The 25,773-nt window shown below is 45.4% G+C and overlaps 1 protein-coding gene across 4 annotated transcripts in view; it reads left to right on the forward strand.

Annotated features, from left to right (window-relative positions):
* The window catches only part of flncb (filamin C, gamma b (actin binding protein 280)), a 58,017-nt gene that overhangs the window by 21,505 nt on the left and 10,739 nt on the right, over positions 1-25,773 (forward strand). For 2 of the 4 annotated variants that reach the window (XM_043713903.1, XM_043713905.1), the window contains 25 exons: positions 13-126; positions 616-759; positions 1,053-1,176; positions 2,126-2,286; positions 3,090-3,180; positions 3,827-3,996; positions 4,290-4,407; positions 5,245-5,507; positions 6,595-7,192; positions 7,538-7,711; positions 8,810-8,972; positions 9,334-9,494; positions 9,867-10,034; positions 10,258-10,381; positions 11,200-11,356; positions 14,069-14,258; positions 15,010-15,033; positions 15,808-16,055; positions 18,775-18,870; positions 19,945-20,044; positions 21,811-21,951; positions 22,379-22,507; positions 22,835-23,008; positions 23,614-23,775; positions 24,845-25,048. In XM_043713903.1, coding sequence (XP_043569838.1) covers positions 13-126; positions 616-759; positions 1,053-1,176; positions 2,126-2,286; positions 3,090-3,180; positions 3,827-3,996; positions 4,290-4,407; positions 5,245-5,507; positions 6,595-7,192; positions 7,538-7,711; positions 8,810-8,972; positions 9,334-9,494; positions 9,867-10,034; positions 10,258-10,381; positions 11,200-11,356; positions 14,069-14,258; positions 15,010-15,033; positions 15,808-16,055; positions 18,775-18,870; positions 19,945-20,044; positions 21,811-21,951; positions 22,379-22,507; positions 22,835-23,008; positions 23,614-23,775; positions 24,845-25,048 — 4,198 coding nt within the window. The remainder of the gene's footprint in view (positions 1-12; positions 127-615; positions 760-1,052; positions 1,177-2,125; positions 2,287-3,089; positions 3,181-3,826; positions 3,997-4,289; positions 4,408-5,244; positions 5,508-6,594; positions 7,193-7,537; positions 7,712-8,809; positions 8,973-9,333; positions 9,495-9,866; positions 10,035-10,257; positions 10,382-11,199; positions 11,357-14,068; positions 14,259-15,009; positions 15,034-15,807; positions 16,056-18,774; positions 18,871-19,944; positions 20,045-21,810; positions 21,952-22,378; positions 22,508-22,834; positions 23,009-23,613; positions 23,776-24,844; positions 25,049-25,773) is intronic. The other 2 variants (XM_043713904.1, XM_043713906.1) reach the window with 1 other exon arrangement.

Below are 25,773 nucleotides of genomic sequence, written 5' to 3' on the forward strand. Positions count from 1 at the left end.
TTCCTTTTTCAGGTGAAAGCTTTCGGCCCAGGTCTGGAGCCGACAGGCTGCATTGTGAACAAACCGGCTGAGTTTACTATTGATGCACGGGCAGCAGGCAAGGGTGAACTGAAGATCTATGCACAGGTTGGTTGGTAATGTCTTGATGCCTTCTGGGCTGGTATGTACCAGGGTGGGTGGAGATCTGCCTGGTGTTTGCCAGTGGATCAGATTTGCTGCTTGACTAGGAGGCTGGGATGGGGAGAGGGAGCAGCTCTGTTTGTGTGGAGAGTTACCACCTGAGTCAAACCATTTACTGACTGTCTCTCGTCGGTCATTATCATTTAGGTATTGGAGTAGGTTGGGAAACTGGGTCAGTCTGCACCTTCATAATGGGAATGAGGGGAGAGCACCTTCACTGAGTGGGGTCCAGCAGGAAGACCGTCAACACTTTATTTTTCTTCGAGGAGATAACTTAGTGCCAGATGGAAATTGCTAACTGTTAAAGAACAATGTGGAGGAAGGGATGTCTGTTTTAGTGGGTGGAAGTTGGCTGTTCTTCTCAGTTTCTGCTTGGCACAATACAATGATTTTTATTTTTATTTTTTTCTCTCTCTCATTTCTTCCCTGCCCCAGGATGCAGAAGGTGTTCCTATTGACATCCAGATCAAGGATAATCACGACAACACATTCAAATGTGTGTATGTACCCCGGAAACCCATCAAACACACCATCATCATCAGCTGGGGGGGTGTCAATATCCCCAACAGTCCTTTCAGGGTAGGTGTGGGGCACTCGAGTGCAATGGAATTGAAATAGAGTTCTGTTGGTGGGATCGATCCCACCAACACTCGCTGACAGAGTTGGAAAACTGAGATTGAGAGAGGCTGGTTAGTGAGCAATAGTGCTCCGCTTTGCAGGGTGTAAACTTTCATTGAATATGAAATGAACTGATGTACAACAAAATATTGTTGCACTTTGCATGTTCTGTGTGAGGCCTATGCTGTTGTTCCTTGCTATTACATGCCCTTGGCCAACTACTTGTTTGTTCATTTGTACCTCTTGTGCTGCAGGTATCTGTTGGTGAGGGCTGTCACCCACAGAAAGTGAAAGTCTATGGGCCAGGTGTGGAGAAAACTGGACTCAAGGCAAATGAGCCCACGTATTTCACTGTGGACTGTAGTGAGGCTGGACAGGGTAAGTCTCGAGCAACTCCTTCACCTCGCGTTAGTGTATTCTTGTGTGAAAAGGGGGGGCATTGACCAAAGAAAGACTGACTTGTTGGCCTCCCATCAGGAGCAAGGAAAGTAGAGACAATAATTATGGACTGTCATTCAGAAAATTGAGCTAATAAATGGAAGTCAGTGGAGATAAAAAAAACAAAACAGTATTTTGACTCTGAGCACTGTTTTGAGGTATTGGATGGAATTGTTTAGGGTTACACTATTGATATGTATATGGACTTGTACAAGGTGATCGACCCAATACAGTACCACATCATGAATTTGTTAGTAGCATTAATTTTTTAAAGTCCACATTTAAAGGAAATTTGGTAGCATAAATACAGAATTGGCAAAAGGATAGCAGGGCATTCATAATGGGTGTGGAAACTTCAATTACAGGAAAGATGGATGTGCTGGGATCCAAAGGCTTGGTGCATGGGGTACTTGACCTTTTGACCTTGAAGGACCAGCACAGCAGATGTGTGGTAATGCCATTCTGCAAATTGCCCTATGAGCAACACATCGTTTAGACTTAGAAATGTTGTTGTTTCTTCAATGTTGCTGGATCTCCTGTCCTCTCAGCATTGTGGATGTACCTGCACCACATGGACTGCAGGGACTTCAAGGCAGATTGGCATGGCTTGGGCAATCAGGGTTAAGGGAAAATACTGACCCAGCCAGTGCTGCTCAAATCGCATGAAACAGAGCCATGGGATCTGACCATCTTTGTTAGATGGTGAAGCATAAAGGTGGGAGCATACAGTTGCTTTGGCAACTTCTACCAGACATTGTCACTCACACCAGTTTGTGCTAAATATTAGCTGTCTTAGAGTGGAGCCTTCATCACCATTTTTAGCCCTAATTATTAGGATTTCCTCTATTTTTAAACCCTGGTCTCAGTCTGTTCTCTATATTTTGAGCAGGTGATGTGAGCATTGGCATTAAGTGTGCCCCAGGAGTCGTGGGACCTGCTGAGGCTGACATTGATTTTGACATCATTAAGAATGACAATGACACTTTTACTGTGAAATACACTCCTCCTGGACCAGGACGCTACACCATCATGGTGCTGTTTGCCGACCAGGTATGTCAGGCACAGACCCTGTTAAAGACTTTTTCAATTACATGAAGTTAAAATTCCTATCTGGCTTCTGTTGAGAAGGCTGGAATTTGTATTGGGTATAGCAGGGACTAAATATTTTCCTTGTTAAAAAAGGGGGACATAAAATAAACATGTGACCACTTAGCCCTTTATCCTGTCTGCATTTGTTTGATTGTAGCTAATCTGCACGTCCACTCCTTTCTTTGGATTGTCTTCTTTATACTCCCTATCCCATAATACCCTTCCCAACAATCTATTGTTCTACCTCTTAAAGATTTTTGGTCCCCATGTCAGCTGTTTGAGGCATGAGCATGCCATATTCTTTTGTACGAAGACATTATCGAGCAGCTAACTAAGTTTGAGGTTCTGCTCCCTGTGAACTTGCACACTGATATAAATCGTTTTGCTCTTGTTTAAGTCTATTTTAAAGGATTCAATAGGACACTTTTTTTTAGTTTGGATCTTGCTTCACTTTGATTTAAGGGAGCATAAGCTGGCCTCCAACTTTCCCATTGTGTTGTGGTGGACCTGCACCAAAATTTGTCACTGAACTGTTGAGTTGGGCCTTGACTGAGAAACACTTTGGGCTGGGATGGGTAGCAGTCCACAGCTGACTTCCACTAATCCCTTCTGGGAACCCATGGGGACGTTTTACCAGGTTAAAGTGTGGCAACTCTTTGATCAGTTTTGCCCCCTCTACCCCATTCCAAACCACAATCTGCTGATCTCCACTGACTGTGTCTCTGACTCGTTTCTAACACATCCCTGTCGAATTTGTCCAACAGGAAATTCCCATCAGCCCATTCCGCATTAAGGTGGAGCCATCACATGATGCAGGAAAGGTGAAGGCTGAAGGTCCTGGATTGAGTCGGACGGGTAAGTGTCTGAGTTCAGACTGAGGGTCACCACCATTTCCAGGACTGTCCTGGAGTCTCCCAAACTAAAAGCAAATCTTCTGGGTGGAGAAATAAGTGACACTACCAGGAAAAGAATAAATCTGGTCTTAACCAGCTTGTCAGCCACGATTGAATGAATGGCTGGGCAGAATGGCTTTATTCTGCTCTCTTAGCCATCCCATATTTATAAACAATGGAAACAGAAAAGGATCATAAAGATATATAAGGCTGTTTTTCCACTTGGAGATGGGAGGAGTTCATAAATCCTCGAGGAACAAGTCCCTTGGAGTCTTGCTGACTTAAGGAGTCCTGTCCCTGTTGGGTCACTTCAGCTTTGTGATTGCTGTCAGTGTGGCTGAGTGGGAGAGTTGCATTGCAGCAAATCAGCATGTCCAGCTCCCAGCACTAAGGGCTGGTGGAGCAGTGGCAGTGGAATACCGGGTACTGAGATGGATTAAACCCCACACCAAACCACTCCAACCGGCACTGAGTGGTGAGGTGGGGAAGGAAGGGAGAGCTACTGGCGCCTCCTAGTGCTGTTCATTGAGTAGGTGCTGTCCTATGGTATTGGCCTTGAGGGGTTCATCATGCTGGCCTGCTCTTGAAGATGATTCTTTGTTTCTCAGGCGTCGAAGTTGGCAAACCCACTCACTTCACCGTCTACACAAAGGGAGCTGGCAAGGCCACACTGGATGTCCAGTTCACTGGAGTGGCGAAAGGCGAGGCTGTCCGAGACTTTGAGATCATCGATAACCATGACTACTCATACACTGTGAAATACACTGCTGTACAACAGGTGGGAGGGGCTTGGAGCTGGGTTTGGGTGGGTTTGTGGATCAGTGCCAAGGTTCTTTGTTGTTTAGGGGAATGCTGGTGTTTGCATCTTAAGGGGATTGGAACAGATCTTTTGGGGATTGTTTCCAGGGATGCAGCCCTGGGATTGGGTGGGGTATGTACCTAGTTGGGTAGTTTGGAAATCCACAGCTTGTACCTTGTGCTCTTCTATATCGGGATTAAGCATTGTATGTAAAGCAATGGATTTTGAAGGTCTGCTCTTTCTCTAACCACTGGCCTGTGGTCTTGTTGCAGGGTAATTTGCTGGTGGCTGTGACTTATGGAGGTGACCAGGTTCCCAAGAGTCCATTTACGGTCAATGTGGCTCCACCTCTTGATCTGAACAAGGTCAAAGTTCAGGGACTTAACAACAGTAAGATCACTAAATTGTTATAAATATTTTGGCTGTTTATCCTCTGAAATTCTCACTTGTACATCGGCATGGCGATCTGAGCAGGGCCTGAGACCATAGGAGAGTGGCCACTTGACAATTGCTTGTAACTCCACCTCCTCCCAAGCTAGATCTGAACTTAGCTCCATGTCTTTGTGCACCTCCATTCCCTGTTTCTGCCAGTTTCCACCCCCTCCCCCTTGCACTGGGTGACCAGGCTCTGTTCCACTTGCACAATCTGTCTCCGCTTGATGTGCTGGTGATGGCCCCCTTTTGGAGAGTGATTCTCAGGACTCTACGGAGCTGTGAGGCTGTTGTGATAAAGGAAGTCCTGAGTGATCTTTATGAAGCCCTTGAGGTGGGTGTGTGTGTGGGCATTCTCCAGAGCAGTTGGGGTTTAGTACAACACTACCTTTTTTTTTAAATTTTGAGAGCTGGGGCTCAAAAGCAGTGGAGATAACGGATTAAAATCCACAGGTAGATACTGACATGACTTCACCACCACTTCCAGACTCCCCTGCCTTGCTCATTGATTCCTGACCATACTTGTGTTTTCACATTTCCTCACAGCCTCCAGCCCTCAATGTTTTGACTGATGTGGATGAATCCAATTCTAACTCCTTCAGCATCTGATTTCAATTGGCCATGCTTTACCTTCAACTCCCTGTACCCCAGGCTCTGAAATTCTCTCTAACTCTGTGATGATTAAACCCCTCCCCAGCCTTTTGATTGTAATGTGGCTTAGCGTTACATCTCTGTCTGACTTTCTGTGAAGCAGGATGGGAGTAAACATAAGGTGCTGTTGTTTCTCTCTTGCAGAGGTTGATGTCGGCAAGGATCAGGAATTTAGTGTTGACACTCGAGGTGCAGGAGGTCAGGGCAAAGTCGATGTGAAAATCACCTCCCCATCCCGCCGTCCTATCCCATGCAAGGTGGAGACAGGTTCGACTAGTGACATTCACTCTGTGAAGTATATGCCACCTGAGGAGGGGCCTTACAAAGTGGATGTCAGCTATGATGGGCACCCAGTACCTGGAAGCCCCTTCACAGTGGAGGGCGTCATGCCCCCTGACCCCACCAAGGTGAGGATGTTCAAGATACTTTTAGTGTCAGAATAGCAAGAGCTGATGGTGGAAATGAGGCCCTTCAGGGCTAACACTGGGTTGGGACAAATGGGCAATGACCACTCACTGATGGAAAAGGATAAGATTTCTTGCTTAACTACTGCCATCTTTCTTTCTTTCTTTCCCCCCCCCCCCCCTCCCCCTCATCCCACCAAAAGAAAAATTATGGTAGTGATTTGAGTTGGAGATAAACTCCTCAACTCATCTCTCATTTTGGGTCCTGGGTGTCTCCACTTTCCATTTCTCTCCAGTTGTAAAATTGCATGAAGAAGATGGATGATTTCCTGTTCATTTGAATCTGAATTTAAACCAAAACTGGGCAGTTCATTGGCTCTCATTGTTGATTTTCTCCTCTGCCATCCATTTTTTTTTATATAAAAAAAGCCCCACTGCAGCATTCCTGTATTCCTTACTCCTGGTCTAGTGAGCCGACCCTATCCATCCTTTCCTGAGTTTTCCCATCTCCTCCCTCCTCCTGAAGACTGTGGGACCTGTATCAGTGGATAGCACTCTCCAGAGTTGATAGGTTTGCATTCAAAATCCACTCCAGTGTCCAGAGCCCCAAATCCAGACCCCCCCTCCCAGAGCTGAACCAAGGGAGCAGCTTGGTTGGGACAAAAGGGGACTCTAAGACTTACCCTCTCTGGTGTTTGTAAAATATCCTATTACGCCATTTTGAAGAGAAGCAGGAGAATTATCCTTGCTGATGTTAATCTCCACTATCATGACTTAAGTGGCTTATATGGACATACACAGACAAGCTCCAAACAGCTCAGCATGTATGTTGGCTCCTTTTTCAGATTTATAACTGATTGTAAGGCATTCTGGAATATGTTGGGAAAGCTGTTTTTAGTTTGCTTTCATAAAAAGAAGAAAATTAATGTACAGGAGTGGAGTGCCCCAGAAGTAATGGGGATCTCTGGCTAGAGGCCAAGACTGTGGTGTAACTGTGACCAAACTTGGCCAAGTATGAAAATAATGAAGACCTGGATGAGATGGTCCTTTTTTCAACAAATTTAAATGAGCAATTCTGATTTGCTTTCAGGTTCGGGCCTACGGACCAGGCCTCAAAGGTGGTGTAGTAGGAAAAGCAGCTCCCTTTACCATTGACACCAAAGGTGCAGGCACTGGTGGACTTGGTCTGACTGTGGAAGGTCCTTGTGAAGCCAAGATTGAGTGTCAAGATAATGGTGATGGTTCCTGTTCTGTCTCGTACCTCCCAACAGAACCCGGTGAATATACAGTCAATATTCTGTTTGCTGAGGCCCACATCCCAGGATCCCCCTTCAAAGCAGACATCAAGTCACTTTTTGACCCTAGCAAGGTCACAGCCAGCGGCCCAGGGCTGGAGCGGGGTAAAGTGGGTGAAGCAGCAACTTTCACTGTGGATTGTTCCAAGGCAGGAGATGCTGAGCTGACAATTGAGATCATTTCTGAATCCGGTGCAAAGGCTGAAGTTCACATTCAGAACAACAGCGATGGGACTTTTGGCATCACCTACATCCCACCATTTCCTGGCATGTACACCATCACCATCAAATACGGTGGGCATGCAGTGCCCAAATTTCCAGCCCGTGTCCGGGTCGATCCAGCTATTGACACCACAGGGATGAAGGTGTTTGGACCAGGAGTTGAACCTCGTGGTAAGGCAACAGTTTGTGCATGTAACCAATTGCTACTGTCTCCTAAACCCTTCCTGTAAGAACTCCGTCTGGGAGAAGCAGTCTCTGTCTTGACTGTTACCTGCTGTTGACCATTGTGCATATGATTGATTTTTGACACAGGTTCCCAATCTCAGATACGCACCAACGGAGCAATCGGAGTGTCTATCATTGTTTAGATCGATGAGACCAGATAATACACTGACATGCTACAGTGGCTCCAAAGTATTGGGACTGAATGGGGTGGAAAACCTAAGGGCATTAGGATCATTATTGTAGAAAAGAACCAAGTGGAACAGTCTGATTTCATCTCTACTGATATTCCAGGTGTTCTCCGGGAGGTTACTACTGGGTTCACTGTGGATTCTCGGTCTCTCAACAAGACTGGTGGGAACCACATCAAAGTTCATATTGTCAATCCATCTGGAGCAAAGACTGACAGCTACATCAAGGACAATGGTGATGGAACGTACCATGTGGAGTACACTGCCTATGAAGATGGTAAGTGACAATAGGGCTTTTCTTTCTTTTTTTTTTTCTCAAGTTTTTAAATTTGCCCTTGGAAATTGAAATCACCTAAGGCCAGTGTTCCTTGTAGGAGGAAGTGAGGACGGCAGATGCTGGAGATCAGAGCTGAAAAATGTGTTGCTGGAAAAGCGCAGCAGGTCAGGCAGCATCCAAGGAGCAGGAGAATCGACGTTTCAGGCATAAGCCCTTCAGGAATTCCTGAAATGTCGATTCTCCTGCTCCTTGGATGCTGCCTGACCTGCCTTTTTCCAGCAACACATTTTTCAGTGCTTATTGTAGTCAACATATTGATTCCCTGAGAGTGAGTACCCCAATCCTTGTCAATCCAAAGTGTGTTCCATGGTCAGGTGACACTAGCTGTTTCCAGTCAGCACTAACATGCTCTCCTGTTTTGATAGAGTGCAAAATAATGGTCAGTTCTAGAAAGTTATTTGAACGTGATACTACTTTGTTTCTCTCTGTACAAAAGACCAGAGTTTCTCCTGCACTTTTTTTTTGTTTCTGGAAAGGTTATTTGATTTGAAGACAGCCCCTGGGCACCAGGTAAACTGACATTGTTTCATTAGGCCACTCAGTTTCCCCTTGAATACCCTGGCTGCTTTTGGAGTCTTAAAGCCTATTGCTGCGTTCCCTTTCTCCCTCCTGTGTTGCTGAATTCCCTGTGTCCTGTCCAGAAGTTGGGGAGTCAAAGACACTGGGAATCTTTGTCCCTCAAGGCAAATCTTATGAGACCTGAGGATTCTGTTACTCATTTCCTATCTGATCTTCCACCAATCGGAGGTCCTCAAACATCTGCTTTCCCTCCACTTCCTAATCAACTTTGTTGTCTTCTAGTGGAGTAGGGACTACCTTCCTTGTCATTGTTGCAGGAAGACAGGCCCCTGATGGGGCATTTTAACAAGCGGGATATGAGCAGGAAAGCTGTCCATTGCTGGCACCTGAGCTAGCTGTTAGTTCATTAAGGGGTGGTAGCATTGGCACATTGATTGCTGTGATGGGGTTAACATTCTCTTTATGCTGTTTATTTTCTCCCTCTGGTCATCTGTCTCTGCTCCTGTTCTCCATTTTCAGGAGTACATATGATTGAAGTGTTGTATGACGATGTCCCACTTCCTAAGAGTCCATTCAGAGTTGGAGTCACTGAAGGATGCGACCCAACCCGTGTTCGTGCCTATGGACCGGGTCTGGAGGGAGGCCTAGTCAACAAACCCAACCGATTCACTGTGGAAACCAGGTGAGATGCAGCCTGAGCTTATAGGTACAGTTAGGGAATCAGAAATGAGCCATCAGGGCAGCCATTTAATCTCCTCCCCAAATGTGTACTCCTATAGAAGGTTCCAGCTAAGCGTTCAGCTTTGTGAATGTCTCCTAATGGTATTCTCCTCGCTTCACTTATTCTGAGGCAGTGTCTGAAGGTCAGGAGCTTCCTGGCAGCTCCAGTTTGCAAGTTGGCAATAAGGTGGAATGTGCCTGGCCACAAGTCTAGGTTTGGTTTAGCGCTCAGTTGTAATAAATGACCCTTGGGACAGGTGGCAATCTGCTTTATCCTAATGTCTACCCTGACCCCCCCCCCCCCTCTGTGCCTGTCTGTTTAGGGGAGCAGGTACTGGAGGCCTTGGGCTGGCCATTGAGGGTCCTTCGGAGGCTAAGATGTCTTGCAAGGACAACAAGGATGGAAGCTGCAGTGTTGAATACATCCCCTTCACCCCTGGAGATTACGATGTCAACATTACGTTTGGAGGGCACCCTATTCCAGGTGAGTAGACCTGCTTTGGATTAACTGCGGAGTGATTGTCTTACCTTATCTGGCCAAAGGGGAACAGTATTGACCCTGTCAAGTCCTATACCTTTTGATGAAATCTTCTAGACTCTGGAGAAAAGATCTGTTCTACAAGGGACAAACTTGTAGAGCAACTTATGTAGAGAAGCAGGTTCTTCGTTCCTTGGACAAAGACCAAAACTATACATTAGTCGTAGCTGTGGTCTCCTCAAATCCCTATATTCAAGCAGTTACCACTAATAGAAAGTAGTGTTAAGGTTTGAGTGCCTCCTCTGAAGTGTGTTGGGAACTGCCTGGTTGTTGGTTATGACCAGTACCATGTGATTTTTGATTTGCTTGTGTTGACAGGAAGTGCGTTCCGTGTTCCAGTCAAAGAGCTGGTAGATCCAAGCAAGGTGAAGTGTTCGGGCCCTGGGCTGGGCACTGGGGTACGGGCACATGTGCCCCAGACTTTCACTGTCGATTGTAGCAAGGCTGGGCTGGCACCACTCAAGGTTCTGATCCTTGGGCCCACCGGTAAGTCTCTGCAGTGGCTGTTCCTGACCCCAGGAGTTCACTGTGGGATTTGCTACGAAATGACATGTCTGTTAAAACTAAAGTCTGAAGATTTTTTTTGTGGGGTGGGGGCATGGTTATGACTTGAACAAGCTGTGGGGGAGGAATTGCGTGTGGAGGGTGCAGTGGTAAATGTTTATGGACTGACTATTGGTGAGCTGTGGCTCCTCTCTCCCTGTTCTAGGTGTATCAGAACCTGCAAAGGTTATTGATAATGGCAACGGTACCCACACTGTTCACTACACACCCGCCACAGACGGTCCATTCACCGTCTCAGTCAAATATGCAGACCAGGAGGTTCCTCGCAGGTAAGTGTTCAATAATGCATCCCTGAAAATCTCAAGCTAAACTTTTTAATAAATCTCCAGCTGGGAACTGTCTAATCTGGGTTCCAGCGAGGGTGCAGAGTGAGATTTACTGGATTGGTGAAGCATAAGCAAAGTATTACACAAACTAAAATTAAAAACAGCAGTACTCTGGAAATGTTTAGGATGGGCAGCACCTGTGGAGAGAGACATAGTTAATATTTTGGGTAGGTGACCTTTTTCATCAGAACTGCAAGATCATTGACCTGTCTTATTGACTGTTATACTCAGGACAACAGATACTGCCTGTCCTGTTTGTGCCCGGCTAGAGTTTTTTTGGCAAGTGGAATCTGGCTGTTGGGCTGTACAACTATTTGATCACTAATATGGAATGTTCAAAAGTCATCTCATTAACACACCTATTTGATTTCCTTTCTTTAGAATTCTCCCCATGAACATTGTCCAACCCCTTATCTAACACCATGCCCTACTTCTGGTAGCTGGGAACACTGGCACTTCCCTCCTTCCTGTCTGAGGAACAAATGTTCACCAGTGCTGTGTACTTTCAGCATTGGCTGATTATTGTATCCACACAGCTACTGTCCTTTTTAATCTCCTCATGGGATTCAGTGTTGCTAATGTGGTATTTCATTAATTGCTTTTTAAAATCAGTGAAGTCTTTAACCAAATTATCCTAACCAATCCTCAATTACAACAAAGAATCAGATTAAATTAGTTCAGCATGATTTGCTTTAAGCCCTTGCTGGCTTTAATTTCTCCAAGTGCCAGTTAACCTTTTTTATAATGCCCTTCTTTTTCAGTCCCTTCAAGATCAAGGTTCTGCCAACCCATGATGCCAGCAAGGTGCGAGCAAGTGGGCCAGGGCTTAATGCTTCTGGAGTGCCAGCTAGTCTTCCTGTTGAGTTCACTATTGATGCCAGGGATGCTGGAGAGGGACTGCTTACTGTGCAGATCATTGTAAGTCAAGTGTGTGTGTCTCCTGCTCCTCTGATTTTAGGTCAGATGCTCCCCAGCTTCTGCTCATGTCACCTAAAGAACCAACATAATCCTATATCCTCTGTGGTGTTGATGTTTATATAGCACTGTTAGGGAGTGCCCATCAAGCACTAATGTTTTCATGAAGAATGGCTGCTTCAGATTGGTCTATGTGGCATGTTGGGCCACTCCTAATTCTATTAGTTTTTTAAAATAGTGATGGAAAAGGATAGACCAGATCTAAAAGTTGAAGTTCTAAATTGGAGAAAGGCCAATTTTTGACAGTATTGGCAAGACCTTTTGAAAGCTGATTGGGGGCAGATGTTTGCAGGTAAAGGGTCAGCTGGAAAATGGGAAGCTGTCAGAAATAGGAACAAGAATCCAGAGAAAGTATATTCCTGTTAGGGTAAAAGGAAAGGCTGTTAAGTGTAGGGAATGCTGGATGACTAAAGAAACTGAACCTTTCCTTAAGGAAAAGGAAGCCTATGTAAGGTATAGACAGACCGGATAGATTCAGTGAATCCTTAGAGTAAAAAGGCAGTAGGAGTATACTTAAGAGGGAAATCAGGAGGACAAAAAAGGGACATGAGATAGCTTTGGCAAATAGAACTAAGGACAAAAGGGTAACTAGGGAGAGAATAGGCCTCAAAGATCAGCAAGGCAGCCTTTGTGTGGAGCTGCAGAAAATGGGGGCAAGATACTAAATTTAGTATTTTGCATCAGTATTTACTTTGGAAAAGGATATGGAAGATATAGACTGTAGGGAAATAGATGGTGACACCTTGCAAAATGTCTGTATTACAGTGGAGGAAGTGCTGGATGTCGTGAAATGGGTAAAGGTGGATAAATCCCCAGGATCTGATCAGGTGTACCTTAGAAATCTGGGAAGCTAGAGAAATGATTGCTGGGCCTCTGCTGAGATATTTGTATCATCGATAGTCACCGGTGAGGTGCCGGAAGACTGGAGGTTGGCTAACATGGTGCGACTGCTTAATGGCAGTAAAGACAAACCAGAGAACTATAGATCAGTGAGCCTGATGTCTGTGGTGGGCAGGTTGTTGGAGGGAATCCTGAGTTACAGGATATACATGTATTTGGAAAGGCAAGGACTGATTAGGGATAGTTAACCTGGCTTTGTGCATGGGAAATCATGTCTCACAAACTTGATGGAGCTTTTTGAGGAAGTAACAAAGGATTAATGAGGGCAGAGTGGTAGATGTGATCTATATGGACTTCAGTAAGGCGTTCGACAAGGTTCCCCCTGGGAGACTGATTTAGCAAGGTTAGATCTCTCACGGAACACAGGAAACATTAGCCATTTGGATACAGAACTAGCTCAAAGGTAGAAGACAGAGGATGGTGGTGGAGGGTTGTTTTTCAGACTGGAGGCCTGTGACCAGTGGAGTGCCACAAGGATCGGTGCTGGGCCCTCTATATTTTGTCATCTACATAAATGATTTGGATGCGAGCATAAAAGGTACAGTTAGTAAGTTTGCAGATGACCTCAAAATTGGAGATGTAGTGGACAGCGAAGAGGGTTACCTCCGATTACAACAGGATCCGGACCAGATGGGCCAATGGGCTGAGAAGTGGGAGATGGAGTTTAATTCAGATAAATGTGAGGTGCTGCATTTTGGGAAAGCAACTCTTAGCAGGACTTATACACTTAATGGTAAGGTCCTAGGGTGGAGTGTTGCTGAACAAAGAGACCTTGGAGTTCAGGTTCATAGCTTCTTGAAAGTGGAGTCACAGGTAGATAGGATAGTGAAGAAGGCATTTGGTATGCTTTCCTTTATTGGTCAGTATTGAGTACAGGAGTTGGGAGGTGTTGTGGCTATACAGGACATTGGTTAGGCCACTGTTGGAATATTGTGTGCAATTATAGTCTCCTTCCTATCGGAAAGATGTTGTGAAATTTGAAAGGGTTTAGAAAAGATTTACAAGAATGTTGCCAGGGTTGGAGGATCTGAGCGAAAGAGGTTGAACAGGCTGGAGCTGTTTCCCTGGAGCGCAGAGGTTGAGGGGTGACCTTATAGAGGTTTACAAAATTGAGGGGCATGGATAGAATAAATAGACAAGGTCTTTTCCCTGGGGCTGGGGAGTCCAGAACTAGAGGGCATAGGTTTAGCGTGAGAGGGGAAAGATATGAGACCTACAGGGCAACTTTTTCATAGAGGGTGATACATGTATGGAATGAGCTGCCAGAGGATGTGGTGGAGGCTGGTACAATTGCAACATTTAAGAGGCATTTGGATGGGTATATGAATAGGAAGGGTTTGGAGGGATATGGGCCGGGTGCTGGCAGGTGGGACTAGATTGGGTTGGGATATCTGGTCGGCATGGACAGGTTGGACCGAAGGGTCTGTTTCCATTCTGTACATCTGACTCTATGACACTCTCATTTGTTTGCTGTGATCTAATGCTCAGGCCATGTGATGAGACTCTGTCTGCCTGCCTGTGAGACCAATCTGGTGACTTCTTTGTGTTGCAGAACCATTTTTGAATGTAAAATATAACTAATTGGATGACCAGGTCTGGGTTATCTAATTGGATATATCAAATTAATCTGGCTGAGGTTCCTATTAGAATCTTGGTGAGTGGGAGAATAGACACATGGGGTGTGTGCAAAAGCCTTACTTCTAAGTTCCATTCCTGCTGTATTTTGATTTCTGTGACATTGCCCTATCCTCCCAGGATCCCGAGGGAAAACCAAAAAAAGCCAACATCCGTGATAATGGAGATGGAACGTACACTGTGTCCTACCTTCCTGATATGACTGGACATTACACCATCACAATCAAATACGGCGGTGATGAAATCCCCTACTCACCATATCGTATCCATGCTGTGCCAACTGGAGATGCCAGCAAATGTCTGGTCACAGGTATGATCAGGGCTCACAGCCATCTCTGCATGACTGCCGAATACAGAGATTATCTCTTCTCTGGGGTACAGACACTTGGATCTGGTAATCAATCAGCTGCTAGAATCTGGTGAGGGGAAAATTGAAAGGAGTTCCAGGTGGATCTCTGGATTCCTTGGAAGTTGCATCACCACCTTTTGGAAGGTGTGTATGTGAGAACGAGAGATGGGTACACTGATACATCACAGTACATGCCGTCAATCCCCACACTACCAGCAGGCACTGTTCCATGTGGTTACCTCACTAGCAGGGAGTGCAGCTACTCTGGAATGGTTAACATTCACAACTGAGTATGCAGTGGGATTGCAGAAACTAGCAAAGGCATTGCGACCCAACCAGCAACCTCTGACTCTGGCCAGCTTTGCATACCTGGTTGCTGGTGTTCAGAGGGGCTGTCATTTAGTGTGTATTCCAGGGGTACAAGTCTCTGGGGAAGCACTGTCAGCTATTTGTCAATTGGTTTGCGCTGTGCGTGCTGTCCCATACCCCAGTTCATTACACAGGAGAGAAAGATTGGGGATTTGGTTCTGTCCTTTCAAGCCATGCCCAGGACCCCTCTTTCTTTTATGGCCTGTAGTCTGAGAGCAGAGCTGTATAGGAAACCAGGGACTGACTTTAACTTCCTTCTACATATCTTGCAATTCTTGCTGATGTCTCTTTGTATGTTGAGTTTATGGGTGACTGTTTCTAACCGGCTGCTCTCCCTCCACAGTGTCGATCGGCGGCCATGGACTCGGTGAGTGACCATCCACCAAACTTGCTCCTTCCATCTTCAGCCATCCACCAATCCATCTGCTCCCCCGCACTGTCCCCTTGCCGACACTGCCTCGACCCAGGGGCCACTAGACTGTGATCTAGAGCAGGAGTCAAAACAGGATCTGCTGAAATATTCAGCAGGTTACTCATTGTTTGCGGAGGGAGACAGACAGATACCATTTTAATGTTTTGGATTGATATCTGTTCACCAGAACAGAGTTATCATCATCATCATCATCACCACCAATATATTTTAGCTCCATTCTTTCTCAGCAAATGCTGCATGACCTGAGTGTTTCAGACTTGTTGTTTTTATTTCCAATCTGCAGCAGGTTTAGTATTCTGCTTTGGGAGCAGGAACACTGATTTTTATCTTTGACCCTCTCTGTAACCCAGCGAGGTTGACCTAGGGAATGGAGCTAGGCATTATGGAATTTGATGCCCTTTTGACCTGTGCTGGCCACATCCCACTGCCCTTTGACCTTCCCCATGCTAGGATGAGCTCCTTCTGGCTTACTTGCACGTGTTACACACCAGGGGGTGAGCAGGTTTCCGTTTGTCCCAATCTCCACTGCAGGCTGTTGATTTTAAAAAAAAACAAAAAAAAAACAAAAGCTCATTGTTGACAAAACATCGTGTGGGTCTTGCCCTGTGAGAGACTGACGCACCCAAAAAAACCACTCCAAGTATGGTGGCTGATACTGAACTGTATTTCTCTTCAACCTCATGATGATGACGTTTGATCCTTTTACAGCAGCAGGACTTGGTCCCACCATCCAGATTGGCCAGCAGACAGTCATCACTGTGGATGCTAAGGCTGCCGGCAAAGGGAAGGTCACCTGCAAGGTCTCCACCCCTGATGGAGCTGAGCTAGATGTTGATGTGGTGGAGAATAGAGATGGGACATTCGACATTTATTACACTGCACCTGAACCTGGCAAATATGTCATCACCATCCGCTTTGGTGGTGAGCTTATACCCAACAGCCCCTTCCATGTGGTGGTAAGTGATGTCAATCTAACAACGCCAGAGTGCGCGCACATTTCCAAACTCTGAAATGAAAACTGTTTAAAAATACTCAACAGTTAGGCAGCATCTGTGGAGAGAAACAGGGATAAGTTTCAGGTCTGTGAGCTTGCTTCAAACTGGGAAAAGCTGCCCCATGACCGGTTTTAGGTTGGCACGTTACAGACTCCACGTTGAGTTCAACAATTTCAAGTCGTTTTTTTTTTTAACTTTCAGACAGCAGCCCATCTGTTCTCAACACTTTTGTTCTTATTTGTTTCATCTTGCTCCATCACCTCTTCCTCCTTGGCAGACTAATCCTCTTCTGGCACTTAATCCCTCTTGCTGTCTCATCTTGCAATCTACCACAAACCGACCTTGTTGTTTGCTATCAAATTCAGGCTTTTTCTCCATTTTCGCACTTTTTTTTTAAACCTTCCCAGCTCTGGTGAGCGGTTGCTGGCCTGAAACATTGCCTCTGCACAGGTGCTGCCACATTGTGTGGAATACAAGGGATCAGAGTTGGAATGTCCAGCTAAACACTCTCCTGTGTACAAATGTGACCCCAATCAGGGTGTATTTTTAAATATCTGTCCTACAGATATTTCCTGTACTCACAAGCAGTTCGTTCATGTTGCATGCTGACTTGCGTACAAATGGACTTGCAAACAGATTCCAGAACAGAATCCTCTTGCAACCTGGGGGCCACCTGTAATTCCAAAACTAACTTGATTTGATTTCCAGCATCAGGAGTACTCAATTAATAAAAATGTAATCCGTTGCCTGATAATGCAAAATCTTACTGTTACCATGGAAAGGTGCAGTAGCTGGATCTGGGGCAGTGTGCATAGCAAATCCTTAATGTTGGCAAGATGAATCACCAAATGTTTCCTTTCCTTTGAAAACAAGTAAAAGGAGATGTAAGAGTTCCTTTCCATCTGTATGCATCTCCATACAGCAGGAGAAAGGAGAGGACTGCAGATGCTGAAAAATGTGTTGCTTGAAAATGCGCAGCAGGTCAGGCAGCATCCAGGGAACAGGAGAATTGACATTTCGGGCATAAGCCCTTCTTCCATACAGCACAAGCGGTGGAGTTGTAATAAACTCTGGTCAACCTAATTGGACGTTGTTTGTAACGTGTCCAGCACTGCTATTGCACTCTTTTTTTTTTTTTTAAAAGGAAGGATGTTATTCGCTTAATGAAATGGGGAGGAAAGAATCCAAACAATCCTACTGAGATGTCTGTCACTTTTAATCTGAAAGACAGTTAGTTAATTATGGCAGGAATGTCTGTAATCCGAATTATCAAAAGTGCCAGCATAATGAAGATAAATCATTGTACAGAAAAAAAATGATACTCTGCAGAACATTCCCTAGCAGGATGGTGGATCTAGATTCAGTCATAGCTTTCAAATGGATAAATACTCAAGTGAAAACATTCCAATCTGTGTGGAGAACTGGGAAGTGGTACTTTTTTGGATAATGTTGAATGAGCAGTAACCACCCACAATCATTTGAATGGAATGTTTTTCTTTTGTGCTGTCATCAGCCAATGATCAAATTCTCCAAGACGTTGGTCGTCACAATTCCCTCCGTATGACCTCTGATCCAGGGAAACCCCTCCTATGCTGAACTATTACACAAACCCTGCGATTGGAAGATCCAAGCTGGGATTTCTCACTGCATCTAACTGGGGAATTGGGTGGTGTGGGAAGATATCAGACTTGGGGGTCAGAGGCCAGGCTCTGAGGTGAAAGGTGACCTGATGGGTTGAGAGTGAGAAGGTTAGTTGCTTGAAGGACAGAAGAACAGAAGTCTGTCTTTAGTTCTGTTGAATCTACTCTGCCATTTAGCGAAATTGTGGCTGATGTAAATTCCATTCGCCTGCCTCGTTTCTGTCATCACCTTGATACATTTTTTTTTCTTGTGACAATTTCTACTGACCTCCAGCGCCTCAGCTTTTTTGAGAAGCAAGTTCCAGATCTCCCCATCCTTTGGGAGTGAAGACACACTTCCTCATGTCAATTCTGGAATGGCAGAGATCTGACTTTTTTTTTTTCTCTGGTCACACCCATCACCAAATTGTTGCAGCACAGGAGGTGGCCATTCAGTCCAGTGTGTGGGGGTTGGGAAAACTGTTTCTCTCAATTGAATCCATTAACCATACTAAACGCCTATTTATGAAAGCTCTTTAAAGTTCTACACTGAAGGGAGAGCATTTTCTTAAATCCCTTTTTAGCCCCAAAGGTCACTTTCAACCCTGGGTGATGCCACATCCAAACTCCGTCCTGTATTTGAGTTGGGGTTTAACCAATGATCTGTACAACTCAATTTTTCCTATCCCTCTTTAATAATTACTGTCATATCTGCTCATGAGCTTCTAGTAATCTGAAACTCTTGAACACCCAGATTCCTTGCATTCAGTCTGACTGTGTGAGACAGAAACTGAACATCTGGTTATTAGGTCATGAGTATGAATTGAATGGGCAGTCTATGGCACATGGGATATAAGAATTCTGACAACAGCTGTAAGGAACATGCTCCGGCTCTGACTGAAATAAAGCCATTTCTTTGCTCACTGGACAGTTATTTCTGTAGCTGAAAGTGGTGTCTACCATGTTTTGCCTTTTTTTTTTTTTGTTGCATGGACTATGCAGTTGCAGGTTTTGCATTGGACACATTTCATGTTTAACCTGTAGCTTGCCTCCCATCACAGGCCTGTGATGCCATCCCCACCATAGAGGAGCCCTGTGAAACGTTGCAGCTACACCAGCCCTACGTGCCTTCCCATGCTGGCTATCCAACACACTGGGTATAAGATTCAACCACTAACTAGTTACTTCAAACAGGACTGTTCTTTCTCATGCACTTTGTTTTCCTGCTTACCTACCATCTTGTATTCTTCTTTACCCAACTTGCTCTCTGTTTAATTTTGCAGCCACTAGTTATTGAGGTGTAATCCTATCTTGCAGCACTGCTGTTATTGGGTCACCTGTTGCTGATTCTTGTCTCTCAATCCAAAGTTTATTAATTGAAGGAAAGCTCCTGGTAATTTCCTACACTGTTAACCTAATTTATCATCCAGAAAGCTGTCTGGGTGAACTCACTCTCATTTTATCACTTAATTGTTATTAAACTGTGGCCTGATGGTCATCTTTTGTGGACCTCTATTAGGGGTCAGTTTAGTCTAGAGGCTGTAGTCATGGGGCTCCAGGGGTCTTCTGTTAGTTCCTACCCCACAATTGTCCTTCTCATGCCTTCATTGGCTTTCAAATAGCTTTGGGAGAACACCGAGAAATGAAATAGAGATTTTACCTAGGAGCTGAGTTTGCTGTCACTCATTCACAACTGGTGGATTCAAATCACTAGGAGTTTGCAATCTCACCAAGGAGTGCACATGCTACATGAGGGTCTGTCTGCAGCTCAGTGGTGGATGGGGTTAACTATCGAATGATTTTAAACTGCATGTGACCATTTTGGTGGAGGACCAAGACCACCACCCATTTTGAACATCCCTAGGATCTTGAGTCACATCCAATCAGCTTACCACAGGCTGCTGGTTTTGCTAAGGCTGGCTGACCTGCTTTCCAATGACATCAATGTGACCCAGTCCCAGTGCAGTATTTCCTTTTTTGTCTCTCTTTTGATGTTGTCTAAGTCACTTTTTGTCACTCTCACTATCCCCTCTTTCTCTCCCATTCATCAGACCATCTTTCCTTTTGCAGATATTCATACTTACTTCTGAACCAGCATTAAATTGGGATCTCAGTATTCCATAAATTTTGTCACTTCCTTTCAGTAGCTTATCGTAAAGTTTCCGTTTTGTGATCACCTAATATTGAGTCCTGGATATTAAATTTTGCTCCCCTTCTGTTGCTCCATACAGGCCACTGAGGAGTCTGTTGTCCCAGTTGACGTTCTGGATCATGGTCTCCGGCCATTCAACCTGGTCATCCCGTTCACCGTGCAGAAAGGAGAAATCACAGGTGGGATTGCAATCCTCTCCGCTGCAGCAGGGTGGCTTAGATGGTGCAAGATGTTGGTGTTGAGACTTCCATTGCGATGTTGTTTTGGTTCATTGTGTTAATACTGAGAGACACATGGTGTGCCAGAATGAGAGCTGGTGCTGAGATACGCATTGTATGGGGCCAGTGCTGCTGCAGAAATGAAAGTGTAGAATTCTTTTACAACATAAGAGGACTAGTCAAAAAGATTAATTTGCTGAGATCAATGATCTGTGCCAAACCCTTCGTCTCCCACCCTGACTTGGATTTCCTCCACTACTTGGTGTTATTCCCAATGTAAGTGGCAGAACTCCCACACCCCTGCTATTCACTGGTGTGAGACCCTCAACACTGAGCTGAGGGGAACGATGGCCTCTCAGATTTAACTCCTCTGAAAATCACACTTCCCTCTGGCAGGTAGTGTGGGACTGCACTGCTGACAGTACAGCACTCCCTTTGTACTGAATTGAATTGAATTTATTGTCACATGTACCAAGGCACAGTGAAAAGCGTTTGTCTTGCAAGCAATACAGGCAGATCACAGTGAAGTAGCATAGATACTTAAATAATAGGTAATCAGCAGCAAAAACATAGGTACAGGCGAATGTTAAGAGTTTTTGAGTCCATTCAGTATTCTAACAGTAGGGTAGAAACTGTTTCAAAACTGGCTGGTGCGTGTGTTCAGGCTTCTCTACCTTCTCCCCAATGGTAGAGGTTGCAGAAAAACATTGCCGGGGTGGGATGGATCTTTGAGAATACTGGCGGCATTTCCTTGACAGCGGGCCTGGTAGATGGGTTCTGAAGACGGGAGGTTGGCCTTTGTGATTGTCCGGGCCGAGTTCACCACTCTCTGTAACCGTCTCCGATCTTGAATGGTACTGTTGCCATACCAGGTAGTGATACATCCAGACAGAATGCTCTCGATGGCGCACCTATTAAAGTTGGCAAGGATATTCGCCGTCATGCCAAATTTCCTCCGCTTCCTGAGGAAGAGCCATTGTTGGGCCTTTGTAACCAGTGCATCCATGTGAGTCCAAGAAAGCTTGTTGATGACCACTTTTCTGAGCTTGACACTCTGCACTCGTTCCACCTCTGTGCTGTTAATGTGTAAGGGGCATGAGTAACATCCCACTAAAAGTCTGAGTTCCTTGGTTTTACCAGCACTGAGCTAGTGCACCATTTTTTTCCAGGTCTTCCAACTCCTGTCTGTTCTGTTGCCATCTGAGATTTGACAGACTATGGTGGTGTCATCAGCGAACTTGTAAATGGCATTTAGTCTAGTATTTGGTGATGCAATCATGGGTATACAGTGAGTACAGTCAGAGGCAGAGTACACATCCCTGGGGGCTCCAGTGTTGTGTTAGTGAGGATGAAATATTGTCCCCAATCTTCACTGTCCTGTGGGTCAGAAAATTGAGGATCCGGTTGCAGAGCATGGAAGAGTACTACATAGGACTAATTTGATTCTAGGCTCTTGTCTGAATTGAGATTTGAACCCAGCATCTTCTGGCTCTGAGGAATCTCTGCAGGCACTCTAGGTTATGATCACTATTTCCCAAAGATCTGACTACTTTTCTATCTCCCTATCCTATTGAGTGAGGCCTTCTCCCCTTATGTCTGCACTAGATCTTAACTAAGAGGTGAAGGCTCAATTAATCTTTATTTTCTGAGGAAAAGTAACTTGTGCATTGAAAATTGCATGTGACCTGTTTCTTGGGATTCATTCTGAAACATTCCTTTTATTCCAGGTGAAGTCCGAATGCCATCTGGTAAAACTGGCCGCCCAAATATTACTGACAACAAGGATGGAACCATCACTGTTAAATACGCTCCCGTTGAGAAGGGTCTCCATGAGATGGACATAAAGTATGATGGCAACCACATCCCAGGTGAGTGAAATAAGCTGACTACCTGCCCAGCCCAGAGATTTCCTGGTCTGTCCACATCACATGCATGTTTCTGTATATGTGCATGTCTGTTTACTGTCAGTGGGCTAATTCTTGTCTCAAGGCCTCCACATCTGAATCTTTTACTTTTCCAAGGATGGCTGTGACACTGAACTCCATCACATTCACATTCACCACCACCACCTCCTTGTAAATCTCAGGATTGAGAGAATGTGCATAAAGAATAGTTACCCCAGCCTAATACCTCATACAAAAGGTTCTGGAGATTGTGGCTCTGACTAAGTGAATATTGGTCCTGCTCCATGTTGACTGTGAGCTGTTGCCCCTGGGGGGGGGGGGGGGGGAGGCTGACCTTTTGCATTGACCTTGATGCCGCATTGACTCTAATTGGTTATTCCTCTGATAATAGGCAGCCCATTGCAGTTTTATGTGGATGCCATCAACAGTCGTCATGTGACTGCGTTTGGTCCTGGTCTGAGCCATGGAATGGTGAACAAACCTGCAACTTTCACCATAGTCACTAAGGATGCTGGTGAAGGTAGGTGGGATGTGGGCTGAGCCCTGGAGGGGTGACAGATGGTGCTGCAATGTGAAGATTTGGGGGGGGCGGGGGAAGAAGAGAGACAGTGAGCATTGGTGAGAGGGATCAGAATTTGTGCTGGACACTGACTAGGGAAGAGGTGTGAATGAGGGCTGAGGCTTGGTGGGGTTGGAGGGTGAGACGTGAAGGGACGGGTTTGATTGGAGGTGGTGAGCAACCAGGCATGCAGATTTATTTGAAGAAAGCATTGGAATGGGGATGTTCGGGTGCTTTTCAGCAGTTTGCTGTAATTTTTTTTTTCTCTCTCTGCCTGTGTCACTGTAGGTGGACTCTCCCTTGCTGTAGAAGGTCCCTCTAAAGCTGAAATCACATGCAAGGACAATAAGGATGGCACCTGCACTGTGTCATACCTGCCCACAGCCCCTGGAGATTACAACATCATTGTTCGTTTTGATGACAAGCACATTGCAGGAAGCCCTTTCACTGCCAAGATCATGGGTAATTCCTGCTCTGTTTTTCCACTCTTCAAAGCTTGGCTCTGGTGGCTGGTGTCAGCCAATGGTTGTGGATCCTGGTGCTCTCCGACTGACACTCCCACCTGATATAGATGCTCCTAACCTGGGTTTGCTGTTGTAGCCATGTGCCTTCTATCATGGTCTTGTTTTAAGTTTATTCTGATCTTAGCCATTTAGTGGTAGGTCCACGAAGAGGGAGTAGGGAGTTTGTATGTGGGGGAGCGGTGGATAAAGTGAACCATCACCTCCACCATGTCAGGGTCTCATCTGCCTGTTAGCAGGGAGGTGTTTTCTGGCCAACTGCACGGTTTCCAGTCAGTGAGAGGATGATAGTTGAAGACTGAGTGCTGTTGTGAGTGTGTCATTGCTGCATATGGGAGTGCTGGGTAAATGGTATGGAAAAGGGTAAATGATGTCTCTTTGGGTGAGTAACCAGTCCCCTATTGTCCTTCAGCCAGACTGATGGCCAATCACCTACAGCGCTGCAGTCATGGGATTAACTTATAAACATATTGGACCTGGATCCCGGTGCCAGGAACTGCAGGTATCTTTGAATTGTACCTGACTGATGAAACCATTTCTGTGTAGGTGATGACTCGATGAGAACATCGCAACTCAACGTCGGCACATCCACAGAGGTCTCGCTGAAGATTACAGAGACTGACCTGAACCTACTCAACGCCAGCATCAAAGCTCCATCTGGTAATGAGGAGCCCTGCTTGCTCAAGAGGCTGCCCAACAGGCATATTGGTAAGATTCCAACCAGGCACAGTGGCCAGAAACTGACTGCCAGGTGGTTGTTGTCTTTGCCTGAGTCAGACAGATCAATGGCACAGAAAAACGCTTTCCAGCCCATCAAGTCTATGTCGCCCATCAAGTCTGCCGCTCATCAAATGGCTAGCTATTCACAGAATCCCAATAGTGTGGAAACAAGCCATTTGGCCCAACTAGTATATACTGACCCTCTGAACAGTAACCCACCCAGACCTATTCCTCTCTACCCTATTACTCTACACTTACTGCTGACTAATGCACCTAACATACACATCCCTGAACACTGCAGGCTATTTAGCATAGCCAATTCACCTGACCTGCACATCTTTGGATTATTGAAGTAAACCCACACAGACACTGGGAGAATGTGCAAACTCCACTCCAACTGTCACCTGAGGCCAGAATAAAATCTGGGTCCCTGGCACTGAGGCAGCAGTGCTAACCACTAAGCATCCCTACAGTGTGGATACAGGCCATTTGGCCCAACAAGTCCACGCTGACCCTCTGAATAGTAGCGACGCCCGAACAGCATGAATCCTAGACACTCTGATTAAAAGCCTTAAAATCTGAGCTTCTAATCCCATTTTTCAAGTATGCCTTGGTACCAAGTATATTGGCATTATTTAAGTGGTTTCTTCCCCTCCCACCCTTTCAGGCAGTGAGTTACAGATTTCCAATAACTTCTGGATGGAGAGATGTTCCTTTGATCTCCTATAAACCTCCTGTTCCTCACACACTGTAAATGCATGAATCCTGGTCCTTGATTCCTCTGTCAAGGCCTCTCATAATATTATTCATCTCCTCAGTTTCCTGCTCCAAGGAAAATAACCTCAGTCTATCCAATCTCTCCAGCCCAGGCAGCATCTGGGTAAATCTCCTCTCTACTCTCTCCATTGCAATCACATCGTTCTGATTATATAGATTACAGAATGTGGGATCAGGAGTATGGGAGGGTCTTGTTTGATATGGTACATCAAGTAATGAAAACATTTTGGCCACTGCAGAATGAATCAGCCCTCTGACCTTTTTTTTCCCTCTTCAACAGGTATTTCATTCACTCCAAAGGAGGTAGGAGAACATGTAGTGAGTGTGAAGAAAAACAACCGGCATGTTACAAACAGCCCCTTCAAGATCGTGGTTGGGGCCTCTGAGATTGGTGATGCCAGCAAAGTGAAAGTTTCTGGGAAGGGCCTGGTAGAGGGCCAAACATTTGAGGTGTCTGAATTCATCGTGGACACGCGAGGTGCAGGTACGGCCCATTCCAAAAGTAGCAAGTTATTGCATTGGGCAACCTTAAACTGATCAAGATTAACATTTAACAATTGGACCCATTCTGAGTTCTCCTATAATCCAGGTTATCGATTTTTGGGCCTTTTTGAAGCTGGCAGTAAACGTGGGGGGGGGGGGGGAGAAAAATGTGGTTGGATGTTTTTGGTCAGTGCTCCAGACCCCTACTCCTAACCAGGGCTGCCCTTCAGTACCACTTGAGTGGTCCTCAGTGGTGAGGTTTTCTTTTTGTATATAACTACTAGGATTCCACTTTTGCGTACAATCACTGACCTGGTTGCTGATTGGGCAATGGGATTATTCTGTGCAGATATGAACAGATAGTGTTCAAGTTTCAATTTTTAAAAAAAAATTGACAATCCTTTGCCTGTTTCATTGTGATTTATAGAGGGTTTAAGTTTGTGGGTGGGGAGTGGAAATTGCTGATGAGCTTCCTCTGTAAAAGTGAAGTTAGCAGTAATCCCTCTGGCCCTTGAGCCTGCTCCATGTTCTGACATTGGTTGTTCAGATTGTGGCCTTAATTTCACCCTATCCCTTGACCACCTATCAATTAAAGTAGCTCTGCCTTCAATAAATTCAATGAGCTAGCCTTCACTGCTTTCTGTGGCAGACAATTCCAAACATTAACAGAAGGCTCTCTTTTTTTTTTTTTCCACCCCACCCCACCCCACCCCCCTCCTTCCTTCA

The sequence above is a fragment of the Chiloscyllium plagiosum genome, chromosome 23, assembly GCF_004010195.1.
Source record: "Chiloscyllium plagiosum isolate BGI_BamShark_2017 chromosome 23, ASM401019v2, whole genome shotgun sequence".
In the NCBI taxonomy this organism is placed as follows: Eukaryota; Metazoa; Chordata; class Chondrichthyes; order Orectolobiformes; family Hemiscylliidae; genus Chiloscyllium; species Chiloscyllium plagiosum.